Raw genomic sequence first — 20,719 nt, forward strand, 5'->3', positions numbered from 1 at the left:
AGGTGTGTGTGTGTATGAGTGTGGTTATGAACTGAATGTGTCGCTAGAACCACGTGTTTATATCTGGGCTGTGAGGGGTTGTGTTTGTTTCTAAGAAGATCTGCCTGGAAGTGTTGTTTCTTTTTCCTTCCTCTTTATCATCAAGGCCTAATGTAGTAACTATTAATTCACTCCACTTTTTAAAGGCTCCTCATTATTGCTTTATCAGTTAATGAGGCCCGGCAAAAGTTAAAGAGACAACTGAATCTAGGGACATCGCTTTTTCTCCAAGTTAAATATGAGAAAATCAATAATCCACAAGTGCTAATTAAGTCATTTGAAACATCCCTCACTGGCCCTTAAGGACTTTTTGAGACGCACACATTTAAAAAGCCTCGACAAATCAACTTTATTTATCGTTAACATATTCTGCAAATGCTCCACGACCACAGACACAATCAAACAAAAAAAGATTACGTAGAATTCAATTCAAGAGATAGAAGTCACAGCACAAGACATAAATCTGGGTCATCATGAAGAAGTAAAGACTGTCCACACACACACACGCACCCACACGTAACCTCACTGTAATGGTGAGGCTGAGTGTTTGTGGAGGTGTTTGTAAAACTAACGTCTGCAGGATACTGGCTCCAGTGAACACCACAGTAGACTGGAAAATTCCACCACCGCCTCTTGACATACACGTAAATGAGATCATCTAATCTTCACAAGGAGTTTGAGTCTCATTAATGAATGCCACACCTGCTCCTGTGTTGTCACAGTTAGGGAGATTATAAAATTATGGTTTCATTAATGAGATAATGAGGCTTACGAGGAAAAGAAAAAAACAACAACAACAACAACGTTTTGGAGGCGTTTGCTTGACGGACTGGTGCCTGTCGTGGGCAACCATGGCAACCTTTGGTCGCTCATCCCACCTCGCCATGAAGACGGTCACGAGTAGTAAAAACTTGTGTTTCTGGCTTTCTTTATAGGATTACATCCACGCGCGTATCAGACCCGTCTTTCACTGTCACAACACAGCTTTAAATATGAATTCCCTCCCTATTCAGATCGTGACGCGTCTCTGGTGAGGCTCGATGAGTCCAGAGGAGTGTGCTCGCCGAGGATGAAGTCCACAGGTCTTATCATCCCATTTTGGAGCTCCCTGAAACATAAAGTGAGTAGTTAAACATCTATAACATATATAAGACCACGTCAGTTCTATGTATTACTGCTATAAATGAATACACACTAACAAAAACAGCAATATTTGACCAATACAATCATACAATTTCTGAACAAATGCTGTCAACAAACACAGTGGACTGCAGTTGACCCGACGGATGACATCCATGTTCTCGAACATGACAATGCATGATTCATGGTTTCCCCCTCCGCTTACCCTGACATCTGTTACACAACAGCTACAGAAAGGAATGCTAAAAGAGAGCCTTTGTATTCACTCTCTCTCTCTTCTCCTGACTCTTTCTCGCACTGCTCTGATACATTCATCATGTCCCCGGAGAAGTGACGTTACTTGAAGAAACATTAAAGCTTGTGCAACCAGTTCCACCCTGGAGCCGAGGTCCCTCAACCACCACAACATCTTGCATGCAATGACGTCATGGTTTCTACCAAATTTCCAACATCCTGCAAAGGTGGAGCAGCCGAGTAGCGTGACACTGCATGATCAACATTAGTTTAAGATAAGCCCGTAGATACTGTGGGAATAACATGTCATTGTTTCTTACTGTAAACTGTGAAAGGGCGGAATCAGAACAAGAGGAACACTCCTGATCTCGCTGCCTGTAATAGTGCTTGTAGTGGTGATTCATTATTATTATTACACATGCATAAATAATAGAATTAACTGTATTAAATCCATCTTTTGTATTCAGTTTGTCTATTAGGACAGGTGTTACTGGTGATAATAGAAACCATGTGGTGGTTTGGCTCCACACAGATTGTTTTTCTTTGTAGAATTATTGTGAAATTGTGATTTTAAATAAATGCTTGAAGGAAAATCTGCAGTGGCAAGACCAAAAGGGCAAGTGAGGGCTTTCGAGTGGTTTAGTCAGCTCACAGTTTGACAATAACACACAAACTGCTTCAGTCTTCAGGCTCATGTTCCCCATGTCAGCAGTGTTCTACTTCGCAAACTCAATCCACTGGAAAGTACCAGCTGATGAGCAGGGACTTTTTAAAGAGAATAAACTTTGGCTTTGAATGTGTGAGTAGCTGATTCTAATTTAGAGCTGGGAGACAACCTTTGGGCTTTAACTTGTCACTATGGTATTATAATGGACTGCACAGTGTATACTGGCAATAAAAAAAAATGTCTGCAGTTGCACTGGTTCCCTGTAAGCCTTGCTTTTACTATGTTATTCTCTGGCGTACAGAATTACAATACAAAGGATTATACCATATTTAAAACACGGCAGAGCGGAGCATTCACCAAATATCTTGTGGGTTTTGACACAGCATAACACCAGCTCTAAACAAAGAGTATCTATGGGTTTTTTTTACCAGTATCTAGCAACTGCAACGCCTGCATGTCTGTAACCACACATGAACCACGAGGGACCGGAGTTGGCCGCTGCTGCTTTAAAATTCAAAGTTTCTTTTCCGAGTTTGTTATTCAAGCTGGCAATTCCCCAAGATGGCAAATCTTTGATGTCAAACACTGCACAGAACTTTCAGTTGCAGACCATAAAGACAACAATATTTTCCGAGAATATGAAAATAAACGCTGTTGTTTTTAACATACTATCCGTTTCTGTTTCACATTGTATTCTCTGTGTCACACAGGTGGAGAGCCTGCAGTCATCAGATTATAAGGGATTCTATCTGTCCTCTGATCCCCTTTGACTCAGCAACAACTGCAATCCTTCATGGGGTAAAGAGGGGGCAGTGAGAGGATGAGACTGAGGAGAAGAGAAAGAATATGACAGGGTAGGTTTTTCCTAAGTCCTGAAGATGGCAGTTATGCAACGTCATGGATACAAGCTGCCATTAAACCCCACAGGGAGAAGAGGGGGGAGAGAGCGAGAGAGACAGACAGAAAGATAACATAAATAATATAATATAAAGTTCAGGCTGGGAGCTTCACATCACATATGTGGGTAATTGATTAGTTACATGTGATGTTTACTCGCAATGTCTTGTCCACATACTGTTTAGTAGTATTTTGCTTTTTTTATACTTTAAGTCACTGAGACACAAATGGCTTTCCAAATCGATTCAGTTCTTGCGTCATACTTTTTGAAAAATCGTATCTTTAGATTTAACCCTCTTATGGCCATCATGATGATCAGGCCGCTTGATTATCATCGTGATTGCGTCTGCCTTTTTTCCAAGATAACTTCAACGTCCAATATCTGGCAGTTATTCAACCGTTCAGGAATGATGGTTCTGAGAAGCTGACAAACATACAATCTTGTCTGCGATTGGACGGTCGTTCCGTGGAAGTTCCTGAGGGCTATTGCAACTGAATATTCTAGAGATCACAAACGGTCTAGGAGTTATGGTAATGAGAAGTATGCATGCCAAATCCTGCCGGGTTAAAGAAGAACGTTTCTTCAACAAAGAAAATATCTGTATTATTAGTATTATACTTTTCTTATTATATATTCATTTATTCTGATGATAGGAATACTCCAAATGAGCGCTATGGCCATTTTAGTCATTATATAACTCTGGCTGTGTTAACACGGGCTAAAAAATTTTTTTTCCCTTATCTGTTTACATCTCTTTCTGGCCACTTAATAAAGGGAATATTCTGGCAGAGAAGCCAAATGACGCAAGTCTAAAAGCTGATAGGGTTGAACGTATGATGAATTAACTTTGGCAAACCTAGACCTCAGGGAAAAGCATACACACGCTCCACCTGACAGACTGTGTAGAGCAGCTTTGTGCCTCTCGTGCTGCTCATTAAAATATTCTAATCTGACTCAGTGATAAATAATAACCAACTGTGTCTAATTCCAACAATTAATGGAACCCGTTTGTAGGTAATGAAACACCAGCTGGGCTTGAAGGAGCATCACTGGACCTAATTGAACACTATCATTTCTTTTCCTCCCTCCCTGTCTTTCCGTTGCTTTATATCTCTCCTTTTTTTTCCATTGACCGTGGACGTGGAAGTCAGGAATCTGAATTGTGTCATTCTGCTGATCGCTGTCAGACAAAGACAACAGAACTAAATAGAAAGAATTGTGGCTTCATAAAGCACCGTTTAGTATGTATCTGCAGCAAAGTCAGTACCAAAATACGATCTCATGTGTTACACTGTTGACCTCATCACACAGTAGGTCATGGTTGCCACTAAATGAGGGAACGTTTGTGAAACCTAATAAAAAGAAGTTATACTTTTTGAGTTTTTGAGGTCATTTGAGTCCACCCATGTCAAATTGACATCTTATCTCACCTTGACTCCTGATGTTCATGAGAGACGAAAGAGTAAAATAATGACACCTACGTTTGTTTTTGCAGACAGCCAAGGAAGTTGTCAATCTCCTCCTGTGGCATGTCCCCCTCGAGATGAGCCAGGTAAGTGTAAATCTGGGCAAAGGTGTCAAATGGGATCCTCGGGTCACTACCGTCCTCCTTGTCCTCTGTCAGGATCTCGCAGGCAAACTTCAAAGAACCAAATAGGGTCTGAGAAAAGTAAAGAATAAATAAAAACATGCATTCAGCATTCAGTGATGATATTGTAAATACATGTCACATGTTCCATATACGCAACTTAGTTCACAGCTGGTGAGAAAAGCAACCTCATCGATATAGAACATGACTGCCACCGTGTGGTTAAAGTGATGAGAGGCCCCTAAGCTCAGCAGCATAAAACTACTGACACTGAGCACATAAAGTTGTTAACGCTGATCTGCAGAATCAGAGTTACCATCTGCAAAGTTCTTTTTTACGATATTCTTTTTTGATGTGTCTCTGCTGTCTGAGCAAAAACCTTGGCTCGAGAGAAAAGCAAAGATTTTCCCAGTCAGAGAGGGATTTGTGTCGTGGAGTCTGGGGATGTCTGGATCACAGGCGCCTGGATCTAGTTTAAACACGAGAAAGTGAGACTGCGAGATGAACAAAAAAACTTGTGGATCTCCAGCTGTGCTTAGACTCACATTGGGTTCTGAGGCTCAAAAGAAGCAGCATCAAAATGGTTTTAACATTTGTATCTGGCCTTATGTAACATCTCACCCCTCCAAGAGAACTGCAGCCCAGGGCAAAAAACTCCATCCACTCAATTTCTGAACCAAAGCTGCCCAGCGATAGCAGGATGTCCAGCTGATCCTCTGGTAGACACAGATCCTTCCATTCATTCTGCAGATCATCCCTGCTACAAGTTTGCCTCATGGACAGCTGTGATTGGGTGCAGTAAGATGGGGTTAGGAGAGTTGACGAAAGGAAACACATCAGTCTGTCTAGCATATCGAGAAGATGACTTCCTTTACATGTGTTGTGTAGGAAGCCACATAATTAAGTAACAACTAAAATCTCCTGCTCCAGGCATTGACATTTAATATTATTTATATATTTTTTTACATTTTCTAAATGAAACGTTACAAAAAATAAATACGTCTCATACATTAATGTCACTGGCATGAAGAAGGAAGAGAGGCATCCTTACGAACATGGTAGCTCAAGTGTTGACCTTTAAGGAAATGTTAATTATTCATTTCTTTTAATGGGTCCATCCACCACACTGGGATGCCAGCAGCTGCCCCAGGTAAGATAAAATAGGCTTACAATAATGTGAAAATTTAATGACCCAACACGAGGAAAAAAAGAATCCACTGCATTTTACAGATACAGAAAAGAATAAAACAAGTGTAAGCAAATGTGTACACTAAACATAACTAATGGTCACATCCATAGAAACGTGTAAAATAATCCATTACACAATGTAAATTCAAAACAGTGAAGCACTCTGGAAAATATGCAGTGCGGTCGTTATATTATGTATTCCATTTATTGCTTTTCTTCCGTCACCAGTCATAGTCAATGGATTGGTTTGTTTTGTAAAACAAAATACCTGTTTATGAAGAGTCTTAAGTAGACCTGGAGTCAGCTCCGCCTCTTTCTGGGAGGCAACATTTATCTCCAATCTGTCCTTGACAGGCAAAGCCTCTCCCCGTGACAGTGCGGTGAAGTATCTGGAAAAGAAAGCACAGTATATTAGCAGGTGCTCAGATGTTATCATCTTTTCTTTTTCTTTTTTTTTTGCATGAAATCCTCCAACATTTTTTATTAATGCTTTCCTACACTTCACACTTTAGATAATGAAAGTCATTTGGAAATCTTCATTTCACAGTGGCTGTGATTTAATTTGCAGGGAATTCAGAGGCAGCATTAAAGAGTGCATTTACATTTACAGTACTACTGTGCATGTGCATTTGCAGAGCACCTCAGAATGTGGCGTCTGTGGATACATCAGAGCATGCATTCAGGACGGACTGGGTGTGCTCACCCCCAATCCTGAGACACTGTTTACATTCTGGGATTTAGCGTGTGTGTGTTTATACGTCTGTCAAATTCTGTGATCCTTGGCATTTGGATTGGAATGATGTGACTGAACGTTTGTCTTATATAAAGTGTAACATTAATAAGGGTTCCACCCCAGTTTCAATATATAGCTGTTGACCAGTAGATACGCTCCTATCAGGTGACGCAGAAATAATTATACTGTATAGTCATTATGGCATTGCCCAAACAACACATCTAATCCAACACAACACATCTAATTTTGCAAAGTACTCTATGTGAGTCACTTTAATGTCACCAAAACACGCCGTTACTCAGGATCCATTTTAATTGTTTCACCCTAAACACCACTGTGCTACAATGGCCAATAAACTCCTGCAACATAACAGTCCTTCTGGGGTACACAAAAATCCCAATATATTTAAATTTCACCCGCTAATCCCAAAGTCCTTGGTCTTTGCTTGAGAAAGTCAGATCGTTTAAACACTGCAGTAACATGGAAGCCCATGGGATCCAATTATAGCCATTCACTTGGCAGTGATGCTGCCTTCAGACACTGTTTATAGTGTCTTTTAACAGATCAAAATTGGGAGAAAGAAAAACCCCAAAAAACATGTGGAGACTGTACTTACTCCACAGCCCACTTCAGCAGATCCTCAGGCTGTGTTCGGATGGCTGCCTTGGTGAAGTTTTTGAGGATACTGGGCAGTTCAGGAGGGATCCTGATTTGCTCAGAGCAGTACATTGTGTCGGAAAGTGGCATGGCTGCAAGACAAAGCACGGCAATATATTATTTGAAATTCTAGCCAAAATCGAGTCTAAGATAACGTAAGACAGCACTGTGACTTTTTCCGTTTTCTTCTTTGGAGTGTTTTGTCACTTGTTGTGTCACTGCATCCTTCTTCTATTTGTTGTTTCTGATCGTGATGCTGTCTTTTATCCTTTTATCTTGGGAAGATGCAAAGGAAAGACACATTTTAATGGCATATGAACAGCATAGCAACGTGCTTTACAAGCATCATTCACACAGAGCCAGTATAGAGAAGAAATGAGCAGAACTGAACAGACAGAATGTGAAATAGTGATAAAACAGAACAATATACATTAATCGTAAAGAAAATTCTCAGGGTTTTTTTTTATGAATTAATGACTTTTTCTGTAAAATAACTTCAACCATTTTCTAATTTAGCAAGAAAATGTTTCATTGAAATTAATTCATGCTCCCTTTCTGAATATTTTTCTTTTTCGTTTTTAATAATTAAAATAATTAGGCTCTTCTCTAAATTAACAGGATCTATATATATTTTTTTTTTTATCTCAAGTTTCATTTTTTCATTAAGAAAAAGATGTTTAATATAATCTATAGGTGACCACTGACGTTTGTAGTGAATTCTTAGACCCTAATCTCGATTATGGTGATGATTTTAGGTAAAAGTATTAATGAGCAAGGCTGATAACAAATGAAACCTCACTACCATTATTATTTTATCAGAAGTCACTACATTCATTTTAAAAAACATAGGAACAAATGTAAAATGTCGCTGGAAGACGATTCATCATCAGTTTTATATGCGTCACAACAGCTAAATTACTGATGGAGTTAAAACACATTCAACACTATCGTTACCTGCATGAATGTGGTCAGAAGGTCGCAGGGAGGTGAGCAGCGAGCTGGAATAAACGTGTCTGGGTCAAAGAAACTGACTTTATGCATCGTTTTCTAACTGTATAGACAAGACCTAACGTTGCCTAGCAACAGCGTGCTTACTTGCTTTAACAACGTGCCTGGAACCCCGCTTTTATCGCATTAGCGCCCCCTATATGTAGGAGGTATTTACCCAGGTGACAACGGGCCGAGTTTAATCATTGTTGTGTTATATTTTAATAATTTAATAATATACACCTGTGCTTTTCCTACTGTGACGTGTCCAAATGGCGTTTTGGATAAAGGACATTAACTTTTCAGCTGTGTTTTACAAATAAAATGAAATAATTTGACCTTTTATTTGCACAGCAGTTATTCTGACACCTGACAGAGGGAAAAATCACAGGTGCAAACAATCAAAAATAATTACGCTGCGTTCAATTTAGCTTACTCAGTTGCAGTGTCCATGCTGCCAAAAAACCACCATAGTTAGTGGTCTGTACTCTTTGTCAACAGAGACCAATCTGGAATCTTCCGGTAGATTTTGAAGACAAAAAGGTATGGATTTGACAAAAGTTGAATAATTGAATTTGGCCATTAAAACATATGCACTTTAATTTATGCTACGTCATGTCTTAAAAGACGCTGCTCAATTAGTTGATAGTACTCTGTATTTCCAAAAAGGTCTCAAAATGCAAGTTTAACTGTGGTTCATTCAGTCATTAAGAATAAAAATGGAGGCAGAACGTTTTAGCCACCAGGTTCCTCTTCTGTGGAACCACTCTGTTCTTTCTGAGGTTTCTTCCTCTGTAAAGTGGCTTCAAATTGTAATTTATATTCTCGTTACCCACCATGAACGCATCTTTATTGTGAAATTTAAGTTGGAACCAAATGTGAATGTGTTAGCAGAAAAAAACACATTGACCATTCAGTGTCAAGACACCCATTTATTGAAGTGATGCCATGAACAGGCAATTGGTCAAAATGAAGATTTTATTATTAAACAGCTTCTTGAAAATACATGTTTACACAGACTGAGATTAGAAAATGATAGTACAATTACCAGTATTTGGTATCTGGACAGACATGGACAATTTAAAAAGGAAGAGGGGAAAAAAAAAGAAAAAAAAAGAAGCAGAATACCGACCACCCCAACCACAAAGTTGAGCATGACAGACCAGACCAAAGAGACAAATTCATACTTTTGCAATAGGCACACATGCACATTCACACAATCACCGTCACGTACACTGGCAAGTGCAAATTTGTCCAAGCACGTGTAAAAATCGAAGTGGATAGAATCTGTCTTTGAAATCCCTTTTAGATTCAGCTAAAGTAACATCTAATGGGAACCATGTAATAGAAACAGGTTTGCTGACTTCTTACACACACACACACATAGGGCAAACAAAATGGGTTTAAAGACATTAATAAACAATAAGGATGGAGTCAAGTGAAAAGAACACAGGTTACGTGGACTAGATAATGGGCTATCCCGAGTTGATATTCCCCTTTAACCCCTCCTTAATGTCTTTCCCCGCTTGATACAAAAATAAAATTGTGTGTCCCCAAAAAACTAACCCACCCTGGACACTCCTGTGCCTATAAAACTATGTAGACTCAGATAATACTCCCTCCCTCCCGAAACTTCTGAAACCAGACTCAATCATTTCAACCATTACATCAGAACCCTCTTCGTCTTGCACCTTATCACAAACTTCCGTGGACACACACAACGTGGACAAAGTCATCATTTGAGAGTCGTTCGAGTACAGTTTTACAATTGGAATTTGTGTCGATACAATAGAGCCGACTGCACTGTCAATTTCAAAGCACAAAAGCCTGCTTGTGAAATATTTCAGTCATTTTTCCACATGCCTGAAATGATGTCAAATTGACTCGTGTGTGTCTATGACTGGCAACTCTAAAAGCAATGTGGTGCTACAGATTTCATTACATGCCAGTGGCCTCCATGGTCAATGGAAGAGGGCAACTCATCTTCAAAATACACCTGTCCAGAGCAACTAATTATTAAGGTTCAAGAAACATAAATCTTTTTTTTTTTTTTAAATTGATCCCACATGAATGTGTTAATATGGGCAGAATTTTGTCATTTATTTATTTGGACTAAATGTTTGATCACATCAATGGAGAATACAAAAAAAAGTTAAAGAAAATATCGAGCAGCCACTGTGTCAACAGGTTAGTAATCCTGTGTTGCTGTTTGATGATGAATTATAACCCATCTTTTAGTTTAGCACACTTTTGATTTTCTTCTTTCCAGAGTTGGATAATGATTCCTGTAGCACTTGCATGCTTTTCTTGAGGCCAGGCTTTCACCAAGTGCAAAACCCTAAGGTGGTCAGCTGGTCAATCACAGGGTTCTTCTGTCTTTCCTTGGTTCTATCTCTTGCCTCTTTTGTTACCAGCAGGGGGTTTCTTGAGCTGCAGAAAAGACCCTCCGGTGCCAAAGCCCGCAGCAGGAGGGTTAGACACCCCAAAGGTCAGGCCGGCCGAGGGGTTGATGCCAGGATTGCTGCTGAAGTTGAAGCCTGAGCTGCTGGCGCTACCAAAGCCTAGAGAATCATCAAAGCCAAGATCATACAAAAGTAAGTTAGAAAAAAATTAATTAAAAAAAATACACAATCAAGTACTATTGAGATTCTAGCATTTGCCAGGTTGTGTGTAAAATGTGTTGTGTCCAAGCTGCCAACACACTTAATGTGAGCATAATGCCTGCAACTATTGGTGTTGCTGGCAAAGCCTTCCCAAAGCAGACAGGAAACCAGAAAAACTATAAATAGTATGATAGTAATCGTTATCAATATTTGCACGTTATTTCGAAGCTCTGACATACCTTTTATCTATACTTGAAGCTCATCTAATTTACCTTCTGACTCTAATTACACTTTATTTTTTCTCTAGTTGCTGTCCTTGGAATACGACGATATATACAGCATGTGTGTACCTGCACTCAGACTGCCTCCTGTGGGCTTACTGGTGGAGGAGAAGGCAAAAGAAGATCCCCCAGTCCCCACCCCACCAAATGCTGGCCCACCACCAAAACCTGCAGGAGAAAGTAACATGGAAGTAAGTTTGAGCTGACGCGGCCTACAACGCTACAACGACAAACAAGCAGCAGCGCCTCAGCGATGAACACAGGCAGGCATTAGCAAACGTGTACAAACAACTTAACCAATACACCACAGCACACAGCCTTAACGTCTGATGGGGTGACCGCACACACACACACACACACACACACAGAGTGCTGCATGGCAAAGCAAAGGTCGAAGGGAGGGGGGGGGGAAACATAGCAGTTGCAAGGGAAGGGAAAACCCCCATCTTTGTGTGCGTTCAGACCACTTGTTCCCACAAGTGAATTCACCCACTGCAAATTCACTCAATTGCTAATTGTTTTCAGCCAAATTTATGTTCACCGTGTACAAAAAAAAACCCAAAAACAAGCATAACTTGTGACTTTAATGTAATTTGTGCCATCCACCAATCTAATTTGCTCTATTTTCTTGTGGTGTGAACGCACTTGACCTCTTGAATGAGAAGGAACACAAACTGCCAAGCATTAATTGCACCACTCTCAGACACATACACATTGCTTATCTATATTTTCATACAGGAGAACACAGACGGTCTCACTAAGATGTGATGGTAAGGGCAAAGTAAAAAGCAACAATCATGAATACAAATAATAAATAATAATAAAAAAAAGCCAGAGGTAATACCTCCTACGGTAGAAGAGCCCAAGCTACTGCCAACTGTCGAGGCAAAAGGGTTCCCAAACCCTGCCCCCAAGGCTGCCTGGGTCCCTAATGCACAGAGAGAGAGCATTTTCTTTACTCCTCGGAAAATGTTGCATGTTTGAGGCAAGTTATGTTTCTGAAAGCTGGCAAGACCATTCACTGTGACTGGCACTACTACCACATTACAAAATACTTTGATAGAAAGGTTAAGAACCACAAATGTGCCCATTTTAAGTTTTGACTGCAGTAGATAGTGGAGTAAACTTTTGTTCTGTGGTAACATCAGTTAAGAGATGTAACATCTGTCACAAATTGAACTCCTTCATAAAAATGTAATAACATTCCGACTAATCTGCAATTCACTTGTTTCTTTCAAAAATGCTGCTAGTTCTTTCACTCAGAAACTTGTCTTTTTGTTTCCTTCTGCAATTATTTTGGTGTGCAATCAAATTTCACGAAGGGTTTTCAATTTATCTGTGTCGTTACAGCAACTTGTGTCGGAAAGAAACAAGGACAAACGTTTCTTCGTTTAAAAATTGATTTATTGTCAATTTAATATGCAAGTCCACTTACATAAAACACAAACAAACAGTTTAGAACATAATTGATTGTTAATTACTAACTGCTACTGCATTTGACAAGTTTCAAAATTTCTCAAGAGTGAATGAACTAGCACACATCAAAAAAAGATCACACAGTGACTGAATATAGCTCAAAAAGGCACACCATATTATATATTAACTATCATGTATCAACAGGCATAGGTTATATAGGTTGTAATACTCATCTACAAGTAAAAGCACTCTAGATAAAACTGTGATCTTGGCATCTGCACTTGCCTCTCAGTGTAAAATGGTGAAATTAAATGAAATGTATTGACTTTCGTTTGCCTGTGGAAGTAAATATGATTACGTTTTGGGTCATCCTTCCAACAGGAACCAACCTTTTGTGGCTTGTGTTTAATTTCACCAGTGTATTAGACATTCTTTGTGGTTAAAGGTCGTAACAAAATGTACACGAGTTCAGACTACAAATACCTTTTTTTAACTTGGATCAAAAGTGATTTAGGTGAGGTAACCGTTTAATGCACTGTAAAAGTTAAGTGTGGTTTTCAAGTGAACAATGTGTAGCTTGTCAAATATCAAAAGAGACAAACCGACATCGAACCAGAAATGATAAGAACCTGTAATAAGAGGAGCAGTACCTCCTGGAAGCCTCGTATAGAAACACCACGACAAAAAGCACACGTAAGTGTAAGATGAGAGTATAAAGGAAAACATTCAAAACAGCCAAAAGACCACACTCAGATTTTCGGGATTTTTGATTGCTCCACTAAAGCTCAACATCACCAAATAGAAAGATACTATACAAAACAAACCATTCAGAATCAGTGAGTTTTAGAATGACTCCAGTTTAACTGAGCACTGGAAGCAAAATATGACGACAGTGCTTTCAGTTGTCAAAAGAACTAATATAAATAAAAATCACATTTTACTTCCTTCACTTGTTTAAAAAAGAAAAAAAAAGTAAATGGGATAACTCTACCTGTGTTGTACCGGTATTAAAAAAAAAAAAACATCAGTCAATAATTGTCTGTCATATGTGTACAAATGCTGAGAGGTTGCCTAACATACAAGAACAGAATAGCCATCAATTTCAACATCCAGAGAGATTTGACGGACCAATTACAATTTTTACAAAATTTAATAAGAACTTTATGACGGTAGAGATTTGGAAGACAAACTGTTCAAGTCTACCACAAAAAAACCTCCAGCTAAAAAACATTCCTACATCTTTCTTCGGTCTACACATTTTTAGTCTTTCAACAAAAGGACCTTAATGTCCGAAGCAGCTGTTTAAGAGCTAACGTGCGGCAGTTTCACCAAGAAACAACCTAACAATGACTGGCAGCAATACGCAGACAAGTGCTCAAGAGTAAATTGAAAAACTGTTTTAACCACCTTTCTCTGTCTGCCTCACTCTGTTCCATCATCAAGCAACACTATACCTTCATCATAAAACTGTGGGAAATAAAACTCCACACAAAAGAGACAAGGACATGCAAATCCCACATGTACTTAATTTGGCACTGATGGATCTAATTGGCACTGATGGACCAGTGTTAGCAGCAAAAATCATTCTACTCTCAATGACCAAACTAAATGAGCACAATTAGAATGATTTTCACAATCAAGTAAATTATCTTGGCAAAAGTATATACAAAGTACCACCACCATGGCTAAAATACCTGATATTACATCTCGTGGACAGCACTCTCTGCATTTTCCCATGTATGTGGATGTTAAATGATCCAGACCGGTTACACTGACAATAGCCCTTATGTGAAATAGCTTAAATCAAGTAACAGTGGTGTGGCCTCACACAACCAAACCAACAAAATGCATTTTAGTCTCCAACAGTAATACAATACAGTCTCTTTTTTTTTTGTCACCGCGTCGACTACTCCTAGTGCACATGAACCTCAAACGACTACTATGTGTTCACAACACTTGATTGTACATAAACACTGAGCGCACTGGCACATTTAGCCCAGCAACAAATGACAGAATTAGTATGAAATGTGTTTAAAACGGTAAATCAAATTCACCTTTATGTTCACAAAATGTGTGCAGTAATAGGGGGAAAATGTTCAGCCACTTAAATAGTGTCAGTCCTGAGTCTTTTGGGAGCTTTCGCCTCGTGTCCAGTGAGAGACAAATTTGAAACGAGCTTTGAGCTTAACAATCACACGCCACAACAGCAAATATGTGAGACAAATCTGCCTGAAATGAAGCTCCGCCCAGCTGCATGTTAGTGTCGTATGTGCTTTGATATTGGCCACTCTGCCCTTACTGGACTCAGCAAGATAAATTAAACAAAAATAAACTAGAAATAAATAGGTAAATAAATACTGAAGAGAACAAGACATCCACTTTTGATCTAGTTGTTTCTGAAATGTGAAATAATGGAGAATAAATTCTTTGGCAATAATGATGAAATTTATGGTAATTATTTACATGTGATGTCTTTTTTTTGCAATTGTTCAAAACAATACTTAAATTAGTTCAATGTTTATTTGAGAAGAGCTTCGACTTGCCTTGGTGCAGAATCAAATGTGATTCAAATACTGCATTAATACGTTGGATAGAAATAAGGGCCAAATGAAACTTTACCATGTGTGAATTTCTAAACCATGCTGTTCCTGTGAACTCACCCAGTGAAAAGTATTGCTTTTTAAGTTCTTAAACATCATAAGTAAAAGACACTAGAAGCATGCTAATATACATAGTAGCTTAGTCTGTTGTTTATTATAAGTGTGTGCCCTGATGTACCAGTGAAAAGGCCTTTCAAATCAAAGCCTACAAAAAAGGCTCAACATTTAACACCTTAAGAGATGTGGCAACAACGATAACAGTTGCTAAGTGTTTAATAAACAGTTGTTAAATGTTTAATAAAAGTTAATTAGTATAATACTAGTCCTTTCGTGGCTGAAACAATGTACAAGTAGGGGCTTTTCAAAGTATTTTTGGGATATACCCATCATTGAGGTTTAAAATGTCTATTTGTCAACACCTTTGACTAGAGAGTATGTGTATCCATACCACTCAGTCTTCACCTATATGATTATTCTGGATATTAATATTGTGTAATCTTTATTAATACAGCCAAGACCCACGTGGTAAGAACCTGAACAAAAGAAGTCTTGTGCTTCTTTGAAAACAATGCTAAAATGATTTCAAGTTCTTAAGACAAATATTTGGAAGTCCTGAATTTTTAGTAAACAAAACAAATTCCTTGTTACTTGGAGATCCAATACATCATAACAAATTCATACGTTATACACTGATTGCTCCACTTTTCACAAAAACTGTCCTATGCAAACATCCTTCAAAGAATAGGCTCTTTTCAAGCATCAATGCTTGAATATTAAATGTTCAATTAAATAAAATAGATACAGCTCGACTTTCTCTGCCGTTAATGTCTTCATTATTCTCTTATATCTCATCAGAGAGGGTACATGGAGAAACAGAAATTATGTGAAGACATTTGCTATATAAGTGCATGTAGGACAATCTTTGTTTGTATGATCAGGCTTCGTATCAACACTGTAAAACTCTGGTAGTAAATTAACAATGTAGCCGTCTATATAATGTCACTCAGGTATAGTAAGGCCCATTACATAAACCTCCTTAACTCTTCAGCAGAGTTAGAGATAAAAGGAGAAGGCAGCGCAAAGGCAACAGGTTTCTCTGATCTCTCCCCTTCTCCCACGGTACTCTCCTTTTGGTGTTGATTTATTTTTAATTATCTTAATCTTTATTTTTGGAGCGTACTCGTCCTCATCTAACAATTTTTCCATTTCCCTTCTCTTCCTCCTTCATATGTTCTAACAAGGTGAAGTGGAGAACTTTCTAGAACTTGTAGGCAGTCAGACCTGGAGTTGGCTGCTGTTGCTGGGTCAATGTGGCTGCCATGGCAACTGCTGCAGCGTTGGGCACACTGGAGAATGGGGCAGGTCCTGTCGTGACTCGTGGCGCGCTCTGCCACTTCCTGTTGGTTGCCCGTTTGGACTCAAAGACGTCAGTGGAGTCTTCCAAGAAGGCGCGGCGATAAGAGAGGTACTGATGCTTCAAGATCTGAAACACAAGACAAGACAGTAGAAAAGATAGGGAAATAATCTAATTAACCAGTTGAAATCAACAAAGTTTATCACAAAGTGGTTTGAAATGTGCATAATTTTCCAGCAATGCCAGGGTTGATAAGATTATCGGTTTTAGTAAGAAACAGATGGAAACGAACTGACCTTGACGTTTTCATGAGCTGACTGGAGCTGTGCAGCCTGAGCAACAAAAGTCTGGTACAACTTCTGCATGGCCAAAGACAAGTCTGGGGGGGAAAAACAAATGCAAGAACATAAAACAAAATTACTGACAAAGATAATATTTTTTTGTTTTAAAAGTGTTGATGAGTGTTAAACTAAACTTACTAAAATATATTAATCAATGCTGTATTACGGTAACATTCATAAATGACCAGGATTTATTCGGCGTCCCGCTAACAAAAGCTTAAAGGGTAACTAAACCCCCTTTTCGGCAATGAACTCCACCCAATGCCTGATATTGAAAAATACCAAGAAGCAGACTAAGAGCCGAGTGGCCATCAGTGGAGAAAAATCCCAGATCAAACTCATACTCCTTCAAAAAAATTTTTTCAGAAATCCTTACCCTGAGGAGTAATGTGGGATCCACTGCTCTGCGTCGTCAGGTGGTTTTCTAGCTCTTCAATTTGCTGTCGATATTGCTGCAGCTGCACCTCAAACTGCTCCACCAGACTGCGGAAATAACTTAACACAGAAAAATTGCACTTTTTTTCCTAGTTGTCCAGAAACCTGGCATGATAAAAGCTAGCACACAAAAGAAAGCAGACTGGTAGAGTAACATGCAAATAAGCTCATAATAACATCAGCATTTAGCACTTTGCTTTCTCAGCAAATGTCGTCCTGGTTGCAAAGAGTCTATAAAAAGCCAAGATAAATAAAACCATATGCCCTACTGTACTTTTGCTTCGGGACAATTATCAGGGAGCCTACTTACTCAGATGGAGCAGTGTTTTCGTGTTGAAGTCCAGGGGGGGTCTTCTGTGTACGCAGTGCTATGTCAGCATTTTTCAGCTCCTAAAAAGAAAGGAAACAAGATCTTTCGGACACATGTGGGTTTTAAATTTAATTTTAAGGAAAAATGTCTATTGGGAGTGTTATTACCTGCGCAGTTTCCAGCTTTAATTTGTCAATAGCCAAAGCTTGGCGCTGCAGACCACTGGCACTGACAGAGAGGAGCTGCTTTAGATTCTTGATGTCATCTTGGACTTTAGTAATGGCTTTAGATGACATCCTGCTGATGTCCTCCTGAACCTGCTTTTGCTCTTTCACAAATTTCCTGTATAGGTAAGATTAAAGACAATTAAACATGACTACACCAAGACAAAAAAACATTACATTATCAAGTTAAGACACAGCTTCATGACTTATGACCAGCAACTCTATACACATGAGAAAATTCTACTATTCCAAACAGTGCTGTGGCCAAAAGGTGTCAGTATTTCCATGGGTAACAAAACTTACTGGAAATTCTCAACATCCTGACAAATGACTGCAGGCAGGTTTTCATCTTTTAAAGCTTTACTGTCCCTGAGGGAGAGAAATAATGGTTACCATAGGTGAATGCTTCTCAGTTGTTTGCAAGGATTAAACAATGGCACTTCTATTTAATAAAGACCATCAAGTAAGTTGGTCACAAAGACTTACTGTGCATTGGCTCCAGATGATGAGTCACTCTTATTCTCAGAGGAAGTGCTGAAGTCCACTCCACCCAGGCCAAGACTGGGGGCTGGGGCCACTGATACTGTTGTGGATGGAGCCAAGAGTGAACCGAATGTTAACCCAGCTCCTCCGAGAGTGGTCTGACCCAAACCTACAACACCACGGAAATGCATAAGTTATAACCACACAACTTTGTTACAGTTGAGAGAAGATGCTTGGATTATTTGTTTGATTCTCACCTGTAGCGGCAGTGTTGGAGAAGAGGCTCCCACCCAACGATGGGACTGTTGAGGCTGCTGCGGTGCTTGTTGCTGCACCAAGACCAAGGCTGAAGGATGTGGGTGCAGGCTGCTGCGGAGCCGTAGATGTCAGGATGGAGCCAAATGTTAAACCTGCACCAGCAGGGGCTGACGAGGAGGTGGTAGCAGTGGTGGTGAGGGAGAATGGTGTAGCAGAGGCAGTAGGCTTATTGAAAGCCAAGCTAAATCCTGTAGTAGCAGCTGCTGTAGCCGGGGCACCTGAAAGAAAGTGTAAGTACAGACTGAGGTTTAAAATTCAGCAGTTTTCAATAACATACAGCTAGAGGAATTCACACCAACATACCTAAAGCAAAGCCTGTAGTAGGTGCAGCAGCACCTGAGAAGGAACAACATAAAAACATAAGACCAGGTGTTGCCAGCTGTGTGACACACAGGTTTAAAAGGACTTAATGTCACATGTACAAACAAGCAAAATAATTACTTGAGGCAGGCGTGTTGAAAGAGAATCCTCCAGTGGGTTTCTGAGCAAAAAGACTGCCTCCCAAACCAAGAGATGCGGCGGTGGTGCTGGTGGTGGAGGTAGGGGCTGCTGTTCCAAGGGCGGCCCCGAAGTTGCCAGTGTTGGCCACCGGTGTACTAAAGAAGAGAAACAGTCGTTTCAGTTGCAGGATATCAGAGTGAAGCAGAAAAGGAGGAGGAGTTTTTATGCACATAAATAAAATAGAATGTGACCTCAATGAGAACACAGTGAATTAAAAAAATTTTTAAATATTGCAAAGTTTTTACACTTGATGCAAGTGGAAGATTTGGTGTATGGATTAAGTTAAATCTGAATCAGTGCTATGGAAATCAATTCAGCAAATATAGGATGAAGTCTAGATATCACATGACCAAAACTTGCAGGAAGGCAGACCAGAGGAGGTATGTGTGGACTGACAATGAAACCAGAATATTCCTCAACTTAGTGTAAAACGCAAAATAGATTGGAAGCAACAGCAAAAGACCCTTTTGAGCTTACAAACTACTCTTTATTTACATCATCTGATTGTGTATTTGTATTCTTCTATGATGATCTGGACTTTTAAGCTCATCTCAGACATCTAATGGCCAATATTAAGAGTAAAAGCAGTGGATGGAATTTTTTTATTTTACTACAGATTATATTTCAATACCATACACTTTGTTAAATATAATGATCCACAATTAAATCACGATAATATTATACTCTAGAATTAGACCTGTGATGCCATTAAGTTGAATAAGTAACACCACATGTTGATATCAGACAGCGCTCAGCTTTGACTTAAAGTAATCATAGCCAAGATCGCTACTTTACTTCAGACATAAATATATCAATGCAACTTCAGTAAGCCGGACGACTGAAGGCATGGCATGTGATTAAATTATAATTAACGTAAAAGGGAGTAGGAGTTCGACAAAAGGGTTATGTCAGTGTGTGGCTACAGTAACGTTAGCTAAGTCGGCTATTCGAATGTCATTACCTTGTTACTGCTCCAAATGAAAAGCCACCACCCGGGTTGGTTGCACCAAGAGCCCCCGTACCAAAGTTGAAACCCGACATGTTTGGGAGTTTTTTTTAGGACGCACGCATTTATTGCCAAAGAGATATTTGGACTTCAACCAGTCATGAAGAGCAACCAAACATCACAACTAGCATGCTAGTTAGCTTTGAATGATGCCCGCGTGAGAGTCAAACCCGTTCCCCGTATCTCAATTCACAACATTACATGACAAAACAATATCGTCATGTAAACTACAGTCCGTTCTATTTTCGTCCGTGTTACAGTTTTTTTTCCCTTAGATTTATGAAGCTGCTATATATCCCAGATAGAATTATCGCATGGTGCTTCTTTTCCTATTGCCCGCCTGGTATTTCCAGTATTCTATTGCATTTCGGGTAATATTTCTTTCAACTACGTTTCCCGTCGTCCATATCGCTGTTTCTGGATCGCGGGTATCGCGCATCCATAGTATCGCGTGAGGTATATACGAATGCTGCTACTTCCGGACGCCCCCACCCACCTAAACAAACTCGTCCATAACAACAGTTGACCACAAGTTGTTTCCGGCATTCCTTTCAAAATAAGGGTAGAAAATATGTTTTACACTATTTGTCCTTTTTTGACAATTGCTTCATTTTATTCCTACCTTTTTTCTTATTTTTATGTGCATGCTTATTTTAATTGATCCTTTTTACGTTTTGCTAAACAAGACATGGGGGGACACCCGAGATGCTGAGTTT

At 39.4% G+C, this 20,719-nt stretch overlaps 2 protein-coding genes and 1 long non-coding RNA gene across 8 annotated transcripts; 1 reads left to right on the forward strand and 2 right to left on the reverse strand.

Annotated features, from left to right (window-relative positions):
• Positions 1–363: 363 nt before the first annotated feature.
• ropn1l (rhophilin associated tail protein 1-like) lies at positions 364–8,244 on the reverse strand. 3 transcript variants are annotated; one of them, XM_044041043.1, is made up of 7 exons: positions 8,099–8,244; positions 7,318–7,419; positions 7,104–7,236; positions 6,023–6,143; positions 5,188–5,349; positions 4,460–4,638; positions 364–1,147 (listed from the first exon to the last, which is right to left on the reverse strand). In XM_044041043.1, exons 3-7 carry the CDS (start codon positions 7,232–7,234, stop codon positions 1,045–1,047), a joined length of 696 nt encoding a protein of 231 aa, XP_043896978.1. In that variant the 5' UTR covers positions 7,235–7,236; positions 7,318–7,419; positions 8,099–8,244; the 3' UTR covers positions 364–1,044. The 3 variants fall into 3 exon arrangements, with proteins under 3 accessions (XP_043896978.1, XP_043897053.1, XP_043896897.1); XM_044041118.1 differs by lacking the exon at positions 7,318–7,419; XM_044040962.1 differs by having other exon boundaries at positions 7,104–7,419.
• An 804-nt stretch (positions 8,245–9,048) lies between these two features.
• On the reverse strand, positions 9,049–20,433 carry nup58 (nucleoporin 58). 4 transcript variants are annotated; one of them, XM_044031669.1, is made up of 14 exons: positions 19,959–20,432; positions 18,938–19,092; positions 18,800–18,832; positions 18,436–18,714; positions 18,182–18,347; positions 17,999–18,064; positions 17,639–17,813; positions 17,472–17,551; positions 17,103–17,221; positions 16,682–16,764; positions 16,313–16,514; positions 11,860–11,943; positions 11,085–11,183; positions 9,049–10,692 (listed from the first exon to the last, which is right to left on the reverse strand). In XM_044031669.1, the coding sequence occupies exons 1-14, from the start codon at positions 20,036–20,038 to the stop codon at positions 10,520–10,522; spliced, it is 1,794 nt and encodes a 597-aa protein (XP_043887604.1). In that variant the 5' UTR covers positions 20,039–20,432; the 3' UTR covers positions 9,049–10,519. The 4 variants fall into 4 exon arrangements, with proteins under 4 accessions (XP_043887604.1, XP_043887622.1, XP_043887612.1 ...); XM_044031687.1 differs by lacking the exon at positions 11,085–11,183 and having other exon boundaries at positions 19,959–20,433; XM_044031677.1 differs by lacking the exon at positions 11,860–11,943.
• LOC122773205 lies at positions 10,661–16,396 on the forward strand. Its single transcript, XR_006360864.1, has 3 exons — positions 10,661–10,725; positions 11,042–11,206; positions 16,273–16,396. It is a non-coding gene; the product is annotated as an uncharacterized LOC122773205 (long non-coding RNA).
• Positions 20,434–20,719: the final 286 nt, after the last annotated feature.

The sequence above is a fragment of the Solea senegalensis genome, linkage group LG1 (genome assembly GCF_019176455.1).
Source record: "Solea senegalensis isolate Sse05_10M linkage group LG1, IFAPA_SoseM_1, whole genome shotgun sequence".
Lineage (NCBI taxonomy): Eukaryota > Metazoa > Chordata > Actinopteri > Pleuronectiformes > Soleidae > Solea > Solea senegalensis.